This window comes from Carex rostrata, chromosome 7, assembly GCF_964058835.1.
Source record: "Carex rostrata chromosome 7, lpCarRost1.2, whole genome shotgun sequence".
Classification (NCBI taxonomy): domain Eukaryota; kingdom Viridiplantae; phylum Streptophyta; class Magnoliopsida; order Poales; family Cyperaceae; genus Carex; species Carex rostrata.
In genome coordinates, this window is record NC_135924.1 from 8,005,326 (window position 1) to 8,027,973 (window position 22,648).

At 31.8% G+C, this 22,648-nt stretch overlaps 1 protein-coding gene across 1 annotated transcript; it reads right to left on the minus strand.

Annotated features, from left to right (window-relative positions):
• Positions 1 to 2,944: 2,944 nt before the first annotated feature.
• On the minus strand, positions 2,945 to 6,707 carry LOC144556379 (glutamine synthetase cytosolic isozyme 2). Its single transcript, XM_078304728.1, has 13 exons — positions 6,548 to 6,707; positions 6,092 to 6,131; positions 5,604 to 5,707; positions 5,435 to 5,483; positions 4,884 to 4,990; positions 4,717 to 4,804; positions 4,493 to 4,621; positions 4,319 to 4,393; positions 4,135 to 4,188; positions 3,974 to 4,011; positions 3,695 to 3,854; positions 3,432 to 3,492; positions 2,945 to 3,209 (listed from the first exon to the last, which is right to left on the minus strand). Exons 1-13 carry the CDS (start codon positions 6,619 to 6,621, stop codon positions 3,115 to 3,117), a joined length of 1,074 nt encoding a protein of 357 aa, XP_078160854.1. The 5' UTR covers positions 6,622 to 6,707; the 3' UTR covers positions 2,945 to 3,114.
• Positions 6,708 to 22,648: the final 15,941 nt, after the last annotated feature.

Consider the following 22,648-nt stretch of genomic DNA (forward strand, 5'->3'; position numbering starts at 1 on the left):
TTGACAATGATCGATAAGTAATATTGCAATCAAGGCCCTTGAAGGCTTATTGTCTTATTGCCTTGTTAGTTGCCTTTTTTTGCTTATCTCAAAATATCCGCATCTACCTCTAAAAAATTTATTCTTTGATTTCATCACAATATATTTTTTTTAAATAAGCAGAGTTCTGATGATTTAGGGAAGCAGCTTATTACCATCCATTATATGTCTATAATTCTTTTATCACACAATAATTAAATCTATAATTTATATATATGGCATGATTAGTGATTTTATTTTCTATTTGGTGCTAACATCTTATTGGATGTCAGAACTAAAAGGAAAAGTATATGTCTGTGTAAATTGATGGCTTCGGGAGGACATAAAGGCATTTATGAAATTTATAGGGAAAAGTCAAATACAAATACCATACCGATAAAAGGAACATTCAGTGAACCTAAAATTCTCTGCGAGAAGGCAATTGCAAGTTTGCAGCCGAACTAGCGGCTTCTCTTGTGTGTTGTTTTGATTATCTACAATATGATTCTGTGAAGGATATGAAGTTATGCACATTATTAACGATGCATGAGGCCCTATACTACATGAACAGGTAAATCTAGACACAAATCGCAACAATGATATTCTTAGAAATTTTTAGTTTAAAATAAGTACAACAAATAAAATTTCAGAAAAAAATATTCAATAAATTACTGTGAAAGGCATAACAATAATTTTATATTTTCAAACTAGATATAGTACAAATGATAATGTATATTATTGTGTTTTCTGATAATAAAATTTTATATTATTGTGTTTTCACGAAGAAATCATGCAATTTAATTTCGAGTCTGGCTACGCTACTTATATAAACATATGGTGACATATGCATATAAGTCATATATCTGTTTTCAAAGTTTAAATGACAAATTTAAACTGTTCAAACTGATCCTCTTGAGAGCTTCATTTACATACAATTTTTTTTAAAATTTTTTAAATTTATTCAGTATCAAGTCAAGTGGTAAAGAATAAAGATTTTGTGTGCATTTTAATAGATTATTTTTCTAAAAATTCTTCCCTCTCAAAAATTCTAAAATAATAGTAAAAATTTCCAAAAATGAAAATTTCGGTCTCCAAGCACATTTTAATATAGTGATCATGTTGAACTGTTCAAATTGACTGTTTTTCGACTTTGAAAACAGATACATGACTTATAAGCATATGTTCTCGTATATTTATATAAGTAGCGTAGTTGGACTCTTTAATTTCACAATAAATATTTAAATAAAATAGATGTCAAAATTAACGGAATCCTAATTCCAAAAAAAAAAAAAATTACACATTTCTGTGCAGTATAAATTTGGCAATTAGCAACGTGCAGTTGGCTGAAAATTTCTTTGGCAATATATAACAGCATCGACAATTTAAAATTTGTGTTTGCTTATTGAGAACAACTGTATTTATTAAACTATTTTGTATTATTGTTGATATCTCAGTGATAGCAATTAAAATTAAAATTGGCGATGTCCCATTCCTCCACATAATACCATGTATTAGTTTTAGCAATTTATAATATAGTTTTCTTAAATTTATATGAGAAATATTGCCTAAAAACGTCGCAGATTTTGACTTTCCTTTCCTTTTGTATTATTTTAATTGAAGCATTCTGAGATAATAATTAATTATGTCCTCAACATTCAAATTTAAATTGCAAATTATAGTTAAAAATTATGTGTTTTTATTTAGGAGTCTTCTAAAGGAGCAACGCTTCTTTGCTTACAAATAGTACTGTGAATATTGTTATTCAATTTTAGTGGTTATCGAGAAAGGAGAGGTAGAAAAAAAGTCTTAGAACTATTGAGAGTTTGATTTCCCTCACAACTTTACAAAATAAAATAAAATAAAATATGGTGGTTATGTAATTGAAAAATTTATAAAGTATCCTCCTTTTAAAAATCATCAAACAAATTAAATATCTTTAAATCTTCTAAAATTATTAACAAAATGCTATTGTGAATCCTCATTCTCTCCTGAGCTGAGGTAGCAGTCACGGTGGCAGTCAGAGATGGTTATTATGGCGTCTATGCGCCTCAGACTAAAGGCTTTAGAAGCCATGAACTAGGATTCTTTTATTTAGTTTTATGTAGACGAAAAGTTAGATTTTTTTTTTCTTTCCGAGAGAAGGGATCAGATAAGAATTATTTGTTAAGATTTTGACTTTAATAGTTAATGAATTAGTTATAAGAAGGTAGTTAAATGGAGGATGAATGGAAAAATACAGTGGGGGAAATAAATGTTTTCTCAAAGAAATAATAATGACTCGATTTTTCGAAATGTTACAGGTTCTTATGCATGTATTTCAAATGACTTCTTTCCAGGCGATGTTTTCTCTCCTTATGTCTCTCTCTCTCAACATACAAACTAACATCTTGGTGACTACTCTCATGTGAAGTCAAGTTATTTTCGATGTCAGAATTGACTTACAAATTGCTCTTCACATTATTCAGGATGAGTGAAACTGTACTATGAAACATGATTTTTTTGAATACTTATATGACTTGGACACAGGCATAACAGAGCAATGACTTTGTTATAAAACTAAAGTTTTGGAGAAAAGCTTAATGATAGAGAATATTGTTTGCGCAATTTTATTTTTTACTAATACAACCCTAAAGAAATAGAAAATTACAAATGTTGCGATAAAGAAACATAACAACATCCACCATTTGATATCTTTGTTTAATTTTTCTAGAGAAAGATAAGGATAAGGCGTAGTGCTAGACATCGGGATAAAGAGACACATCCATGATCGGATGGGCTAGACATTTGTTATCAACAATTTGATACCTTGACAAAATTATTTTGTTGAATAATTTCTTTTAAATTAAAGCAAACTATATTACAATGATAAATGAGTTACATCATTTCATATTGGTACAAATATTAGAAAGAGGCAGGGAAACATATATAGTACTATAAAACAACTTCACTGCAAACTTTAGACTGTTATACATAATTGGAACTGTAATGAATATACATTTATTTTAATCAAATCTCAAGCAACTCAAAACTTTGTGAATCAAAGACAAACGGATAACTGTTCCTGATTAATCAAAATCAAAGCAACTCATCTAGGACTTAATTTGGTGTCCAGAGAAGTGTGGTCTCAGTAATCATAGAAGTCACAACATATGGGTCCATGTTAGATGCCGGCCTCCTATCTTCAAAATAGCCTAATAAATTCAGACAAATACAAATAAAAACTGCAGTTAGATTTAGCCAGTGGAAAATATGAAAACGTTTTCCTGATAATAATCATGATTTGAGAGTAAATTGGATCTTTTATATCCGAGAGTGGATAGTGGCATATCATAGGCATTACAGTAAAAAACTGAATACTTGAAAGCGTTTAGCAGAGAAACAAGTACAATGTCATAAAATTGGGCAAAATTTACCTTTTCCTTCTTTTTCGGTGTCACGTCCGACTCTAATGGAGGCTCCACGGTTTGCAACACCCTGAAAATATGAAATATAGATTTAACTATTTTTCTGAACTTCTCATACAAACAAAATCAGGGAGAAAATAAGAAATTATTAAATGCAAAGATTGAAGAGATGGGGAGGGGGGATGACTTGTTAAATTCAATTTTGTGCTGATAATTAAGTGCAACATATACCAATTCCAAGTCTCCAACAGTTCATTAGAAAGAAAACATACCCATTTGAAGGTGTTAATGTCAGCAGTCTCGTGACGGCCGGTGAGGCGACGTTCATTGCCTTCACCGTACGCAGCAATGTGCTCCTTGTGCCTAAGTCCCAATTTTTCTATGGCCTTCTTTATCACCTCGTATCCTCCTTCCTTCCTCATTGATTTTGTACTGATCAAGGTAAAATAAAAACACTTTCCTCAGTATACAATTATAAACATTCGTAGTGTGTTACAATATGAATAGTCACCCAAAACAAGAGGAAGAGGAAGTCGATTAATTTTCCCTACCTGTAGTTGGTGTGAGCACCAGCGCCATTCCAATCACCCTATAATGTAAGATACAGAAAATAAAAGGTGTTAATTACAACAGTATAAAATAGTTCATCACTAACAACAAAACAGAGAACAAAAAATGAGGAGACTTCGACATGTAGGCTTAATATACTGACCGGAATTGGCTTTGGGTCAAAGGATAGCACAACTCCTGCAATCTCAGTTATCCTCTGATGATATCAAAACATAATCATTTAGTAAATATAAAAATAATGTTTCTAAATAAAATTAATAAACAATATGGATTTTTTTCACTACAACCCTTCATAAAATTAAAAAGTAACTTTGCTTTTGATTTACCTCGAGAAGAAAACGTGCAATCCACAGTTCGTCACCTGCTGAAATTCCAACTGAAGGCCCGACTTGGAACTCCCACTACACCGAGATGAAACAATAAAGCAAAATTGATATAAGTCACAAGAGATAATAAAAGAAAAAAGGAATAGCCACTAAGTATAAAAATGTAAATCATACCTGGCCCGGCATAACTTCACCATTGATGCCACTGATATTGATACCAGCATAAAGGCAAGCCTTGTAATGCGCATCCACAATATCACGACCAAATGCCTTCTCTGCACCAATTGCACAGTAGTACGGACCCTATTGGAAAATGAAGACATTAATTTGAACATTCTGACGTGTAGATGAATTTTAGACGAGTTTTCCTTTGTGTACTGAGAGGGTAAAAAAATTACTTGAGGGCCAGGAAAACCACCAACGGGCCACCCAAGTGGCCATTTCACATCCTTTTGAAGAAGTGTATACTCTTGCTCAAGTCCAAACCTATTTTGTAAAAAAATATCATTAGAGATTGTTCTCATGAGTTATAAAGAGAAGTGGAATAATTAAATTTGTAAGGTACCAAGTCTCTTCAGCTACAACATCAGGATGGCTGAAAATCTTTGCGGCATTGTGTCTCTTGTTTGTTGGAATGGGCTGTCCTTGTGGTGTATAGCAGTCACACATGACCTTTTTTACGGATCAAAACAGGGAGCCAGTTAAGTTATTTTACCTCAGTATAATTTAAATTTTACAGGAAGAATAATCTAATAACATTTTTTATTTTTGAAGAAAATGAGAAATCCCACTGATTTTGTTCATACTGAAACCAGAACAACAAATTTAAAGAACAGCTGGGACAAGAGTACTCAATTGAGAATATTTGTGGTCTCCTCATCGAACCTTTTTATTTGCAAGACTTTTTACTTTGAAATCTTGATCAATTATGTTTTAATTTATCTAACGCTTCCCATTTAAGCATTGTTGAAGTTATTTTATTTCTATCTTAAAGCTTGTATATTTTTAGAGGCAAGTGAAAAGGTTAGGCTAGAAACTCCCTTTTTCAAATGTGTAATATCTTTCCCATGAAGATAATTAAGAGAGAAAAAAAAGCTCCAATATATAATTACTCACAAGAATGTTGTTTCCTCCCCTGAAAGGATCCTTGAAAATGGCTTGAGGGCTTAAATAGCGAAAATGAACAAACACATTATAGTTAATTAACTATTCAATCAAAGGATGAAAAATTCAAATTTTAACAGAAATAAAATTTTAAGTAGAGATTGTAATTAAAAGATCATACTAAAGGATGACTTCGCTGTCCTCGCCAGGTGCCTGGCCTGTGCTTGAACCGTCATAATTCCACTTGGGGAGCTCGCTGGGACTGCTAACAGGCTTTGAAATTGTCTGCTCAAAAATAATTTACATTACTTGAAAATTGATTTATATGTGATCGTTTAAATAAACTAAATTTGGAAATTATACAGATCAGTGCAGTTCAACCTTTTGTTCCAAAAGGGCTTGGGAGAATAGCAATAACCGCCTTTAATTTTGAAAGAGTGATATGGATAAAGTAATGTGAGTAGTTTTTTTTTTGTGAAACTTTCTCATTGATTATTTAGGAAATATTGATCAAAATATATCACATTTCTATTAGAACTGTTGTATGTTTGATATCTGAATCAGTTTATAAACAGTGATGATGTTGAAAATTGAAGTACTGAATTAAAATTTTTGAAGACAAACAAGATGATAAAAAAAAAAAAAAACACTTTATGAGTTGGTACATACCCTTGCTTTGCTCCTCATGTCCAAGCCAGATCCACCAACCCTATAAAAGTAATATCAAACCATAGAGTTGAATTATTTTTTTTGAAGAAAAATATGGGTCTAGCCCATATCTTATAAAACAAATAGTAAATTATAAAAGAGGTTCAGTTGTTTTGTGTTTCCCATTTTGACCCTTGAACATATCTTCTTACTCTTATAAATTTCGTATGAATTTCTTCATTTTCCTAGATATTCAATAAATTATCCAGCCAAAGAGAGAATAAATTGAGGAAGAGAGTGTAAAAAAATTAATTCCATGTAATTTGTCTTGCAAATATTCCATATCAATTTTTGAACATAAGCTCACAGGAGTCAAACGAACAAGGAATAAGAAATGGTTAAGGGCCACAGAAAGATAGCTCATAATTTGGGAAGTAATCTATAGGAAAATGCAGGGAGGAGAGAACAGAGACTTACCAGACGTATTCAGCAATTATTTTTTCAGTATGGTCAGAGAGGTTCATGTTAATTAGGTCGTTTAAAAGAGCCATCAAAGCAATTACAAAGTAGAACAAGGAATGAAATTATTTTCTCTAGACAGGAGAGAGGAAATGAGAAGAGAAATAACAGTTGTGGAGAACATAGAAAGAAGATGGCCTATTTATACTAGAGATGATGTGTGACGGATTGGAGGTAGCTATCATTGAGAATAAAATAAGGAGACGCTATAATTCTTTTTTCATGTCAAGTTTATTCTTCTTTAGAAAGCAATAATTGTGGAAGGAACGTAATTGAATTTGTATCAAATATATAATTTTTTAATAAATACTATTTGAAAGAGAATGAAAAATAACTTGGCTTATTGTCTTTTTTATTTTATTTGAGATACCGTTATTTTGAGAGTTGAATGCTCAATGTAAATATTTTTTTTATGTTTCTATATCAAATATATCCATAAATAATACCTTCCTATTTAGATAAGTCTTATGCATAAGCGAATTGTTAAAAAAAAAAAAACAAAAGCAGCACCTAGCTATCTCCCGTAACCTTCCCCCATTTCATCCCCCAATCATTAAACTAATATTTCTAATGATTTGTGAGAAATTTTACAAATCTAAAACCACAAACGTTTTATACACAATTTTCCCTTTCAGATGAGATCCATGATGATATACTTTCGAGTTGTCCGTTGCACAAGTATTTATAAATTATTGAGAAAGTATTCATCTGTATGGTGCAAGTGTAAATAAAAAAGCTGAAAACATCACTCATCCATCTTTTACACGTTTTTAGAGGTGGTTTTTTTTTTCTCCGTTCAATCTAACTAATATTTCTGATGGTATATGAGGAATTTTGCAAATTTAAAACCATGAATGTCTTATACACAATTTTCTCTTTCAAATGAGATTCATGATAATATACTTCGAGTTGTCCGTTGTACAAGTATTCATACATCATCGAGAAAATATTCATCCACATCGTGCAAGTGTAAATAAAAAAGCTGTACACATAACTCATCCATCTTTTACACATTTTTAGAGGTGGTTTTTTTTTTCTCCGTTCAATCTAACAAATATTTCTGACGATTTGTGAGAAATTTTGCAAATCTAATACCACAAACATTTTCTACACAATTTTATCTTTCAAATGAGATCCATGATGACATACTTTCGAGTCGTCTGTAGCACAAGTATTAATATCTTGTCACGCAAGTATTCATTCATACACGTTAAAGTATTCATATCTAAGACATCAAGTATTTATTCATATATCTCTATTTTTTTTTCAAAATTTGTTTATATCATTTACTTAGTACGCAGTGGTCTAATTCACCATTAATAAAGCTTTGTTCTTTGCAAATAACTTGCTACTTCATGAGGAGGGAAACATAGACATGAAAGTGATTAATTGCATCCACATATACAAAATTATTTTGATACGGTCGACAGTAATGGATCTGACCCAGTATAGGCATGCTCTAGTATTCATTCATGCACGTTGAAGTATTCATTCCCAGCAGAGTCATGCTTGATTGAGATGGAGTAATGGATGATCTCCGACAGAACGTCCACTAGAGCGAGAGCAGCAAGCATAGATGGAAAAAACAGAGGCAGAGGTGTAAGAGGGAGTGAGCTTATCGTATTTACCATTTCGAGGTGAGAGGGGGGGGAGCTTATCGATGGAAAAACGGAGGTGGAGATGGAGGTAGGATGTAGAGATGGGAGAGAAAGACGGAGGTGGGAGAGAAAGACGGAGGTGAGAGAGGGAGGTGGGAGGCGGAGGTTGGAGAGGGAGGCGGAGGCGGAGGTGGGAGAGAGAGATGAGAGAGGAAGATGGAGGTGGAAGAGGAAGATGGAGATGGAAGAGGAAGGGAGAAAGAGGAAAGAAATAAAGATAGTTAGAATTGGTAGTTATAGTTAAAATAAAAAAGTTAGTTAGTCAGAGGATAAAATAGAGAATGGATAAGTGGGAGAAATTATCTAATCTCCTGTCTCTCAAAAATCTCCCAATCTATTTTTTTTAACTTCTGTAACTTTTTTTATTTACCAAGCCAATTTTTTTTAATATCAACATTAAATAAAAAATAATACAAATATTCAAGTATTTTGAAGAATTTTAAAAATGTCCAGACCGTCAAAATTTTCAGCAACCAAGAAAAAAATTGGGCCATAAAACATTTCGGCGGCCGAATAACAAAAATTTTGTTTCCATGTTCTTCGATTTTGTTTTATGGATATATAGTTTTTTTTAATTAATTAGAAAATATTATAATTTATTTATTTTTTATTGAAATGAAATATTTTATATATTTCTTTGAAAATAAATGAAATAATGTTAAATATTAAAAAAAAATCGGTTTACCAAGTTTAACTTTAATTTTTTTCCGCGCAAACGTGATATGTTAGATATAAATACTCGATATTATATATCAACACTAGACGCGTAAGTATGAAAACTTACATTACAAAAAAAATATTATTTTCTCTCTTATTACCCACTTATCTTTTACACATTTTCAGAAGAGGGGTTCTTTTTCCTTCATTCAATATGACTTGTATTTCGGACGATCTGTAAGAAATTTTGTGAATTTAAACTACAAACGTTTTCTACTCGATTTTCTTTTATAAATAATTACAATAATAGAAAGGTTTTATTTTGTGAAAACTTGTTTTTCTAGAACTCTTAGCGACTACTAAAGTTGAAGAGAAAAATATCTCACTAGTATGAAAAAAAAATTATTGATATGAAATTTCAGTAAATTAATCATGCGAGGTTAAACTTACATCTAAATTTCATATATAAAATTGTATTTTTAACATAGACAATTTGTCCACTATTTGCACCGAAATTTATTAATTTATTATTTATTTGTAGTTACATATTAATTTCTGATCGATTCATATCTGATTTTTTGTTTGCATAATTTTATTTATTTCCTCAGTCTTTTATTTTGAGAATATAAATTAATTATATAATAAACAAACACAATATATTTTTGATGAATAAAATTATAAAACTGTGCAAACGATAAATGAACATGAATTGATAAAAAAAATATAACTTTAAGGAAATAATAAATTGAACGAATTTTGCTGCAAATAGCGAATTATTGTCTCATCTGATTAAAAGATTATAAAGAAGGGTAAATTGGGTATAAAGAGGGAAAATATTCAGATACAGATTTTGACAATGCATTTTTTAATTTATACAAAGCACAAGGGCAGTATTACTCTATTATCTATTCTTTGTATCAATTAAAAACTGTCTTGTTAGAATGTGTACTCAAATTTTCTCTTTTTCGCTTCATAATCTATTTATTATTCTCAAAATAGTGCCAGAGATGATGCGTAACGGATTGATATTTTGGCAAGCTGGAAAAAGAATTCAAGGTAGCTATGAAGAAGTCTTTGCTTGAATAAAGAGATTTGTCTTATTGCCTTATTAGTTGACAATGATATGTAATATTGCAGTCAGGACTAGGGCTGGCAAAAAAATTTGTAGTTCGTGATTCGATTCGGATTTGATTCGAGTTTAATTTGATTTGAAATGGGTTCGAATTGAAACGAATCAAATCAGGTTCGGTTCGAAATTAATTCAAACCAAACTCAAACCTAGCCTGGTTCGATCGAAATGGATTTGGTTACTTTTATGGTTCGAATCTCATAATAACATCGGCCGTCCATTTACCTGATGAAATTAAAATCCAAGATAGAGAGTCATAATTTAACTTAGCCGACACTCACTCGCTCTCAAATCTCAATAACCTAGTTCTCTCTCCACCTCTCTCTAACTAACTCTCCCTCTAGCTCTAAAATCTAGCCAACGCTCTCGGCGACTGGCTGTTTCTCCGGCTGTCACTCCTCTCTCCGGTCTAGATGACTGTCTCCCCTCTCTCTTCAGTTGTCTCTCATAGTTCATACCAGGAAAGCCGTCTCTGATGCATTTTTTTATGAACAATTTTTCAACTTAAAAACACTCATTTCATAGTTTATACCGGTAAAAGGAAGCCATGTGAATTTTGTCCCGCGAGAAAAAAATTAATGTATAAACTACCAGTATAACTAGGGCTGCTAAAAAATAATTTAGTTCGTGATTCGATTCGGGTTTGATTCGAAAAATGTGTAGTTCGCAATTAATTCGATTCGAAACGAATCAAACCAGGTTCGGTTCGAAATTAATTCAAACCAAACTCAAACCTTGGGTAAGTTCGATTCGTTGCCACCCCTAGTCAGGACCCTTGAAATGACATCTTTTGCTTATGAGCTTATCTATCTCGGAGGGTTCCAATGCCTCATCTTTTTCATACCTCATCGTACCTCATATTTTATATCTTCGTTTTTAAAGTTTAAATTGTCGATCTGAACTGTTCAACATGATATATATACTATATACTAAAATATGGTTAGGAATGAAATTCTATAATTTTTGAAATTTTTTTAATATTTTTTAATATGGGAAGAAAATCATTGTTTTTTGAACGGTTCAAAAATAATGATTTTGTACCTATCTTAAAAAATAGTAAAAAAATTCTAAAAAATATAAAATTTCATCTTCATGCATATTTTAGTATAAATATTATGTTGAATGGTTCGGATCGACAATTTGAACTTTGAAAACAAAGATATAAAATATAAGGTATGATGAGGTATGAAAATAATGAGGCATTAGAACCCTCCTTAAATTATCCTCATCTATACTTTCATCATAATATATATATATATATAGATAGGCTAATATGCTTTCGGTAGCATATGGGCCGAAATACACACGGTTCAAATTTGAAATTTCAAAATCCAAAAAGTCGATCTGAACCGTTCATCTTATTCCCCATATTAATATGTGCTTGGAGACCAAATTTTACATTTTTCTGAATTTTTTTACTATTTATTAAGCCACTTTGAAAATTGCTGATCCAACGGTTTTACTGTTTTGTTAAGCCACCGTTGGATCAGCAATTTTCAAAGTGGCTTAATAAATAGTAAAAAAATTCAGAAAAATGTAAAATTTGGTCTCCAAGCACATATTAATATGGAGAACAAGATGAACGGTTCAGATTGACTTTTTGGATTTTGAAATTTCAAATTTGGACCGTGTGTATTTCGGCCCATATGCTACCGAAAGCACATTAGCCTATCTCTTTCTCTCTCTCTCTCTCTCTCTATATATATATATATATGGGATGGGCTACGCTACTCCATGGAGTAAAACGCGTTTGTATTCCGCGCCGTATTTTTATTTTGAAAATCCAAACGACCGATCCGAACCGTTAGATGATCTCCATATTGAAATGTGCTTGGAGACCAAATTTTACATTTTTTTGAATTTTTTTTTTACTATTTATTAAATATTTTTCAAAATTTCTGTTTTGCTGTGAACAGTAAAAAAACAGTAAAATTTTATGGACCATCAGATCAACAATTTTCAAAAATGCTTAATAAATAGTAAAAAAATTCCAAAAAATGTAAAATTTGGTCTCCAAGCACATTTCAATATGGAGATCACATCTAACGGTTCGGATCGGTCATTTGGATTTTCAAAATAAAAATATGGCGGCGTGGAGCACTAACTCATTTTACTCCACGGAGTAGCGTAGCCCATCCCTATATATATATAGAGAGAGAGAGAGAGAGAGAGAGAGAGAGAGATGGGCTATGGTGCATTGCAATGCATAGGCTATGGTGTGCATTGGACCATATATCACCGATTCAAAGTCCAAATGACCGATCCAAGCCGTTCATCTTGTTCTCCATATTAATATGTGCTTGGAGACCAAATTTTACATTTTTTGGAATTTTTTTACTATTTTTTTAGATTTATTGAAAATCTGAAAATTGATGTGTATATTACAATACAAGTAATAAATCCTAATTTACGCTCAATTCGGTTGCAAGTGTACAACCTTGTCGAGTAGTACTTAGGGATCGTCTCCACAGGGACAAGTTGGAATATCAAAGTCTAACCTAACAATTTAATTTAGTAAAAGAAAGTAAAAAGGTTTTTGTTTGTTCAAGGGTTGGTTTGATTGCGATTAAACTGAATTAAACTAAAGTCTTTAAAGCAAAATCTAATTTTTAACAAGTATGAGAAATTAAGGTTTCTTAGGGTTCCTATCCACTAATGTTACGACTAGTTGGTTTGTAAATTTTGTTCTTATATTTATGAAGGCACAGTTGGATGTTGTAGGTACAAAGTGATATCTCTATATTAATACCATCTCAAATTAGAATAAACGTCACCTCTCGGTACTTGGCTACTCTAATATAAAGTCATTAAGTTCTTACTGTCCCAATTGATCTAGAAAACTATCTTTCACCTCTCGGTACTTGGCATAATTTTCTAAACTATTAGGTAAAGACCGTATAAGACAAGCATCACCTCTCGGTACTTAGCCTATCAAATACCCTATTCCTTATGGTCTGGACCTAATATTCAATTTCTCAATTGCAAATACCAAATCCTAGGGTTTCATGCGATTTCGATTAAGTCTTCACAATCAATTAAAATAAAGAATAGATCATAACAAAGAACAAGAACATATAGAATAAAATCAACTAAATCATAACAAAAGTTTCAAGCACAGCCCTAATCAACCCTAGAAAAGCCTTTAGCCAGTCATGGCTAAGACACAAATGAAATTAAAAGAGTAAAAGAGTTCCAAAGGAAATAAAATAATAAAACCGGTTGATCAATGGTGTTCTCTCCTCCCTTCTTCTCTCTTCCTTGCTTTTCCTTGCTTTTCCTTGTTCAAAACCAGAAATTCTCTCTCTAAAAAACGTCCTTAATCTATTCTACAGGTCTCCTTTTATACCCCCTAGTGAAACCTAGAAATAAATCCCTAAAAATAGCAAATTCGGGCTCTGAACCGCCTTATTGCGGGCCGCAATAACATCTATTACGGGCCGCAATGAGTGGAGGCAGTTAAGAATTTGTCGCGCAGAAAACTGTAAACTCATTTCGGGCCGCAATGGATTTGGTTGCGGGCCGCAATGAAAGTGCAGAAAATATGTAAAAGTCATTTCGGGCCGCAATGGATTTGGTTGCGGGCCGCAATGAGAGTGCGGGAATGAAGGGGCTCTGACTTGTTTGGTTGCGGGCCGCAATAGGTTCATTTTGGGCCGCAATGAATGTTGACAGTTGCTCCAATCTTCGTGCTGACTCACCCGTTTTGCTTCATTAAGCTCCAAACACTTGATTACCTGTAAAATAAACATAACTAGGGCAGTAACTCTAACTTTTGGACATTTCTAACCTAATTTAATCAAAACTTGGCTTAATTTACATAACAAACCCTAGGTTTCAATAGATACAATTTCGGCTTATCAAAAATCTGGGTGAACAGTAAAAACAGTAAAAATTTCTAGACCACCAGATTAGCGATTTTCAAAGTGGCTTAATAAATAGTAAAAAAATTCCAAAAAATGTAAAATTTGGTCTCCAAGCACATATTAATATGGAGAACAAGATGAACAGTTTGGATCGGTCATTTGGACTTTGAATCAGTAATTTATGGTCCAATGCACACCATAACCTATGCATTGCAATGCACCATAGCCCATCTCATATATATATATATATATATATAGAGAGAGAGAGAGAGAGAGAGAGAGAAAGAGATGAGCTACGCTACTTTATGGAGTAAAACGCATTGGTGCTCCATGGCACTATATTTTTATTTAAAAAATCCAAACGACCGATCTGAACCGCTCAACATGATCTCCATATTGAAATGTGCTTGGAGACCAAATTTTACATTTTTTGAAATTTTTTTACTATTTATTAAGTAATTTTGAAAATTGCTTATCAAATGGTCCAGAAATTTTTACTGGTTTTACTGTTCACAACAAAACAGTAATTATCAAAATTGCTTAATAAATAGTAAAAAAAAATTCAAAAAATATAAAATTTGGTCTCCAAGCACATTTCAGTATGGAGATCACATCTAACGGTTCGGATCGGTCATTTGGACTTTCAAAATAAAAATACGACGTGGAGTACAAATACGTTTTACTCCATGGAGTAGCGTAGCTCATCTCTATATATTATTGAAATAAGGGTTTCTTTAACGAGGAGGGTTCAAATGCCTCCATGTTTTTGTGCCTCCATCATGCCTCCATCTCTCTCCATCATTTTTAAAATTCAAACAGTCGATCCGAACCGCTCAACCTAACCTCCATACTAAAATATGTTTGGAGACCAAATTTTATATTTTTAGGAATTTTTTTACTATTTTTTTAGATAGGTACAAAATCAGTAAATCTGAACCATCTAAAAACAGTATTTTTGTACCTATCTAAAAAATAGTAAAAAAATTCCTAAAAATATAAAATTTGGTCTCCAAACATATTTTAGTATGGAGGTTAGATTGAGCGGTTCGGATCGACTGTTTGAACTTTGAAAATGATGGAGAGAGATGGAGACATGATGGAGGCACAAAAACATGGAGGCATTTGAACACTCCTCTTCTTTAACTCCGACATCCATTTAATTTTTACATGTTTCTTGCAGATATCTACATCTCTATAGAAAAGTGAGACTCACCCATTAGTTCTAGGTCTAAAATTAATTCTTTGGTCACAATTGTTAAATCTCTCATTTATATGACTTGATAATTAGTGTTTTTATTTTTTTTTAGTAAAGTTAGAATCAAGTTATTTAACTGATTTATATACAAAAAGATCTCCTATTCAGATTTCAAATTACAACCTCTTACATAGGGAGTATTACTTTTGTTACTAGTTTAAAAGTTAGTTTTTAAGAGACTTCAATTTTTTAAAAAAGTACTAACATTTTTATGTCAGAAAATATAACAAGAAAAATATCTCCGTGTTGATGGCTTTAGGATGACATGGAAGCATTTGTCAAATTACAGGGAAATTCAAATACAATTTTAAGAACGTGTGAACCTAAAATGTTTTGCGAGAAGAAAATTGCAAGTTTACAACTGAACGGTCTCTCGTGTGGCGTTCTGGTTCTGTGTGTGTGTGTGTGTGTGTGATGGATATAAAATTATGCACATGAATTGATGTATTAGGCCCTATACTAGATTAACAGGTAATTAAATCTAGACGCTAATAGCAACAATTAATGATAGCGTTTCCTCAAAAAAAAACAATTAATGATAGCGTTAGAAGTTTTGAGTTTGAAATGAGTAAAACAAATAAAATTCAGAAAAAGAGGTTCAGTAAATTACAAATGACTTGCTGAAAGGCAGAGCAATAATTATATATTTTTGAACTATATCTAGTACGGATAATGATATATATTATTAATTGTGTCTTCGCGAATAAGAGACGTATTCAATTTATAATAAATATTTTAAATAAAATGAATGTCAAAATGAATGGAATCTTAATTCCGAAAAAGATAATAATTAATTGTACATTTCCGAGCAATATATATTTGACAAACACCAAACCTGCAGTTGGTTGAAAATTTATTTGGCAATATCTAAAATACAACGACATTTAAAACTTTTGTTTCCTTTTTGTAATACCTACCTGGTAGCCTCTACCATGTACTTCAAAATATATATATATATTTGTGTATTATAGTTAAATAAATAAGTGATAGCAGTTTAAATCAATGTTTTAAATAGCGTTTATCGCGTTATAGCGGCCGGGTTAAAAAAATTGCGCTATACCCAAATAGCGGCGCTATAGCGCGCTATAGCGGCGCTATTTGGACATAGCGCCATAGCTTTTATGGAAGAAAAATGCTATAGCGGCGCTATAGCGCCGCTATAGCGCGCTATTTAGAACATTGGTTTAAATTGAAATTGGACCATATACCTAAAAAAGTAGCAGATTTTGACTTTCCTTTGCTTAAATTTTTTATTATTTTAATTGAAGCATTCTAAGCATTCTGAGATAATAATTAATTATGTCTCCAACTTTCAAATTTGAATTGCAAATTGCATATTGTAATGGATGGTTGATGGTTTTGATGCGACAGGTAACGGGAATTATATCCGACAAAAAAAAACAAAAAAACAAAAACAAACAAACAAACAAAGAAGCCAATTCAATTTCACATTGTTACGGAACATTAATTAATAAAGAGTTTGGTTCCTCCTTTTTACAATGTGTTCATAGAAATACATTAAAGAGTTTGGTTCCTCCAATTCGAATGTGTTTATAGTGCTTCGTGTATATATCGAGTCACAACATGAAAGGTCCACTACTTCTAAGCCGAAACTTTTTCAGTTACCATTTTCGCAAAAATAATATAACAGTTATCATCTCTTTTAGAAACAAAAATTACTTTTACCAGGTGCACTGTGTTTTGACAATTTTTTTTCCGTTTGATAAAACTTTGGCTCATTTGATTCATGTGGATCCACATGTTCACATTTGTCAAATGTCTGAAATAATTTTTGTTACCACCTCAAACTTTCAAAATTTGCATCTTTGACACTGTAATTTTTTTTAATAGAATAGAACAAAAGAGGAAAGAAAAAAATTTTGGTAAAGTGCAAATTTTTTAGTCAAGTTCTAAATTTTTGAGAAAACAATGGTAAAATGCGAATTTTGAAAGTTTGAGGTGATAACTAAATTTTTTTCAAATCAAATGTTAGCATTTTATGTAAATTTATGGAATAATTATTTCAATCCCCCCACTCCAGTACTCACATCGTATCCGCAACAACAATAGAGGAAGGTTATACTATGGCCTCCATTTTCTAGTCCTCGTACTTGTCTCCGCGTCAACCTTCATAGGTATAAATGCTTTGAACATAAGATATTAATACTTGCAAAATAAGATATTAATAATTGCATGCGTAACTTGATATGATCATCCCTTTTTTCTAGTCCCCCAATTGTCCCGTGTCAACCTTTCTCTACTTGCAACACTTGATATTAATACTTTCATATGTAATCCAATGCCATATGTAAAAAAAATACTTGCAAGTATATGTATAAATACTTACAATACGAGGTATAAATACTCGCGTGACATCGAACCCGAAAATACGTCATTATGGATCTCATTTGAAAGAGAAAATTACATAGAAAACAGTCGTGATTTTAGATTCGCAAAATTCCTCACAGATCGTCAGAAATATTGATGAAATTAAACGGAGAAAAAAATAAACTGCATCTAAAAACGTGTATGATCCCCCATGTAGTTTGAGTGGTCCCTACAGATTTTTATGGTGCCGGTATGTTTTGAGAGATTTAATTGGAGAGAATTATTTACGTAAAGATATATTGTTCACCTCATAGATATAAATACTTTCGTGCATAAATATAAATATTTTAAAAAAAAATTCACGTTGCAATTTTGCGATCCTTTTAAACAGTTATAGCAGTTAAAGTATAAGTAAGATGCAGATACTCATATAAGCTTCCAAATTTATGTGGGTCTCATCACGACATGTGCACAGTTAATGAACAAAAATTTTGAACGAAAAAAAACAAAGAGGAGTACGCAGCTATTACTTGTGCAGCCAAATTTGTTGTGGAGTTATTAGCTGAGCATCTTGCCTGCCTATTGCGCACTTGATTTTTTTTTTTTTTTTAAAAAAACACAATTTCACCTTGGTATTTTTTTTTTTTGGAAAATGGTAACTAAATTCTGACTTCTAAGTGTGATATTGGAAATTGACCAGTTACATATTTTCCAACAAGAAATTGCTCTTACAATAAATTGTTCGAGTTTTATTTAATTAGTTTCACTTTTTAACAAATGGTTATTCTATATAAAAATGTTAAAGGACACAAAAGGTTGCCTCACATGATTTCACCATCCTATTTTATTTACTGTGGTTTTATTTACTCAAATGCTCTACGTGCTAACTTATAAATTAATATTATTATTTTTTAATTAGTTGCAGATTTGTTATTTTGCATTTTCATTTTGTGCAGTTATTTAACAATCTTCTATCATTTTTGCTCAATATTTCTATGTTACTTGATTCGGCTAGCTTGTTGTTGACTTTTAATCAAATAATTAATGCTTTGGTATTATATCACACTATTCTAGTTCCTACGAACTATTGTAATAAAATATTTAATAACAATTATGGAGGACTCTTTGTCAAAAAAAAAAAAAAATCATAGACTGAAGTTCATTTTTATGATTTGTTGGATACAAAAAGATAGAATCATATTTATTAAATGATGTAACAAAAGAAGTGCATAAATAAAAGTAATTGCAGGCATGAAAATTGAGAAGTCATATTTATTATTTTGTAATATTAGAAAATTATAAACAATAAAAAGAGTGAAATGACACTAATATTTTGTGAGTTGTTATTTCACAAAAATAATGTATTAAGTGCAAGTTTCAAATACATTCAATGTAACAGCTAGCCACACATACTACCATCGCAGGACAAATGGACAATACACACAAAAATATGGACCTGGATTTCTTATATTCAATCTCCAAACCTCCCTTGTTGCATGTCTTTTAGATATGATGCATTGTAAATTTTATGTTAATCTAGCCCTTGATGGTTTTGGTACGATTTCTCTAAAAGAATGTAGTTAGACTACTCAATGTATCACTTTATTTTTTAATTTACTAACTCAATACGATTCTAATGTAACGTGAACACTTGATTTCAATGCAAAATTGTTGTTGACAATTACCAACCAAAAAAAAAAACAGAAAACAAAAAACAGAAAACAAAAAACAAAAAAACAAAAACACAAAACAAAAAACCAAAACAAAAAACAAAAACACAAAACAAAAAACCAAAACAAAAAACAAAAAGAAAAAGAAAAAAAAGACAGCAGTGGTGTATTGTTAGTGGGTGCTACTTGAGCAATTGTAACAAAGAAGGGCGGAGAGACGGAGACCAAGCTAGTGGTTTGCTAACGGGTTACCCGTGACCCGTTCCGGGTAACCCGTTAGGGGTAACGGGTAGGGCGGGTAGACGGGTAGGACGGGTACGGGTACAACCCGCAACGGGTAGACGGGTAGTTTTCCCAAAACCTCTACCCTACCCGTTTATTACCCGTACCCGTTGCGGGTTGACGGGTACGGGTACCCCGGGTACGGGCGGGTTTTTTTTTTTTTTTTTTTTCTTTTCTGTTTTTTTCTGAATTTTTATGCTTTGAGATTCGTGCCAAGTTAAAGGACATGGATGGATGGAGTTTAGATATAGGGGTCCGTTTTGAGATTCATGCCAAATTAAAATTGATGCCTCAGATCTCATTCTACTAAGTCAGGTATTGCACTGGATCTGAATTCTATAGGGGTGCCGCCAAAAAAATTTTGAAATTCAAATTTTGTAACGGGTACGGGTAGACGGGTACGGGTAGGCGGGTATAGGGGTACGGGTAGGCGGGTACGGGTTGGCGGGTAGACGGGTACGGGTACAATGGGTTTTTTTCAAAATAGGGGTGTCCGGTCCGTTTATTACCCGTACCCGTCTACCCGTCTACCCGTCTGTACCCGGGCAACGGGTACGGGTACCACGGGTAACGGGTACGGGTCGGGCAAAACGGGCTCAACCCGTTAGGGGTTTAGCAAACCTCTAGACCAAGCATTAAAAATTTGGAAATCTGGACGTTTTGTGCTTTCTGTTTTCCAAAAGATTTTGGCTAAGTGTACCCAGAAAAAAAACACTTCAAAATATTCCGGGTAAAAGATGGCTGCCTGTGCTTTTGCAGTTTTTTTGTTGTTGTTCTAATTGTTCGGTGAGATTACAATATATTTATTTACTGTTTTAGTCACAATTATTCGTGGCATGACATGGGATGAGAAGAGCAAACAACAAATATTTTCTTTTGTTCCTTTAATATAATTAAGATGGTTCAGATTCCTTGGTCCAATTCTCTTCTAATATTTTGACCAATTCGGAGATGATTAAACTAGCAGCGATAACATTTTAAATTTATGATAAAAAAAATTCTTTAAGATACCCCCAGCGATATATATTATTGTTTCCTTTGCAATTGGTAATATTCATGCATTATACATTGTAATCACGAGAAATTTGTTTTCGCCTACGAATTGCATTGCCACAACTCCCAATTATGCTCATATGATATACGGCCATTTTTATTAATAATCCAAAAAAAAAAGTTTTTTTACAAAAGTAACATCAAAATCTGAGTTTTTTCAAATATAACCAAACCGCCAGGGATACTGGCGGTCCACTTCTATAGCAGACCGCCAGGGACATGGGCGGTCTGCTAGGGACCAGACCGCCAGTGTTCTGGGCGGTCCGCTTTTTTTTTTTTTTTTTTATATTTTCATTTGTGAAGTTTTAGTTTTTTTTTTGCTTAGGGTATTTGCCAAAAAAATTAATTAGAATGTTTAAAACATAAACAAAATTTTTATTAAAGAACTGAGAGTTTAAAATTAGAACAATTATAATATTAGTCTGAAATTTCGAAACAGTCAGACCTAATCGAATTTTGAAATTTATATCTTATAACTTAAATTATATATGTATATATATAGTTGTATGTATGTGGAGTTATATACATATATTCTTCTTTTATTAATATCAAACAAGTGGAGGGGCTATTTATTAATAAAAGAAGAATCTAGATCCGTATTTGAAAATTAGATATATGATATCTGAATATCTGTACAAATACATATATGATTTTAAATTCTAATTATTTGTATCAAAATAATAGATATATACTATATAGTTTAATATATATTATGAAAATATTTATGTTATTCACCATTATAATTTATAATTAAATAAATATTATGAAGTTTAATATTTTTAATAAAATTTACATATATTTTTTAATAATAGTATAGAAAAATAGATATCCGATCTATATCTATTTAATACCTAATTTACATCCGTATTCGATTAATATCTAATTTATATCAGTATTCAAAAAATAAAAGTGGATACATATATAATTTTACCACTATCCGATCCGTATCCGATCCGTTTGCATCCCTATCTGAAACTGTCAATGAGCAGGTACAGTGTAAGCTTGGAAATCAATAGAGAAATTAGTAAATTATTGCTATGAAGATACCAAGACGATCTGCTCTTCTTTGGTCAACGAGGAAACGAAGGGTGCCAAATTAAACTTGTATGGTTTAATTAAAGGTTGACCTTTGCTAACAAAATAAAATGTTGAATTTATAAGGCTGTCAAGAATCCTACATTCTGAATATTCCCCCTCTTGCATCTTTATTATTGTATAATTTGCCTTTCCACAATTCACAATTCAGAAAGGTATCTTTCGCACGCCATCTCTCAGCTAATTAAATATATTACACGTTTAATGAATTATTTAATGGTAGTCCAAAGTATATAAATAATTAAGTTCTACCAACTTCGAGTTCATTTGTTTCATATGTAAACTTTTGCTCTGATCCACAAGTTTTTTTACACACACACACAAAAAAAAAAAAATATATATATATATATATATACACTGAAGTTCATCTAGTCATTAGATTAATCATGAACAATATGAGCAAACTGAATATATTTAGATACTTCAGAAAATTTCAATATTCTGAAAGCAAATAGGTGAGAAATAACTATAAATTAAGAGAAGTGGCACAGTATTTATCTTTGCCTTTATTTTCGGTTTCACGACCTGTAAGAAATTTAGGTAGTATCATTGGTTTACAATTTAAATCAGTTTTTATTCGAATCAGAAATTGTGTACATGTAAAAATTAAATTCAAAATATAATTTCTCACTAGCATATATAATAGTGGAGACTCTTCACAGTGCTAGTTGTAATCTTCCTTTGCTTTATTTGTGTGTCAGATGTATATAATAATCGCAACCGCGTCTTTACTAGTATTAACACAAACGGTTAACAAACAACCATCAATCAGTGTGCTAACACTGAATAGACAATTCTCTCTTCTTTTTTTGCTCTCGAATTTTGTAGAATTATGTGTGTTTAGATCAATCATGAACTGCTACAACATATTTATAATCCTACAGGTCTAATTCGTACATATTAGATCGCACCTATTATAACAAAAAATGCAGAATTTGAACCCATATTCTATGCGATCTAATATATTATTTCATATTTAATTTTAAAAATTAATTATTAATTTCGGTTCAAATTATTTGAACTGCAATCTATTTCTAACATGACCAACTCTAAGGAAGGCTCCACAATC

Excerpts from the sequence above, each read along its gene's own strand:
- LOC144556379 (XM_078304728.1), bottom strand. The coding sequence starts at position 6,621 with ATGGCTCTTTTAAACGACCTAATTAACATGAACCTCTCTGACCATACT. Across the intron at positions 5,708-6,091 it reads ACATGAGGAGCAAAGCAAGG|ACAATTTCAAAGCCTGTTAG; the intron begins GTATGTACCAAC and ends ATTTTTGAGCAG. Across the intron at positions 4,394-4,492 it reads GTGAAGTTATGCCGGGCCAG|TGGGAGTTCCAAGTCGGGCC; the intron begins GTATGATTTACA and ends ATCTCGGTGTAG.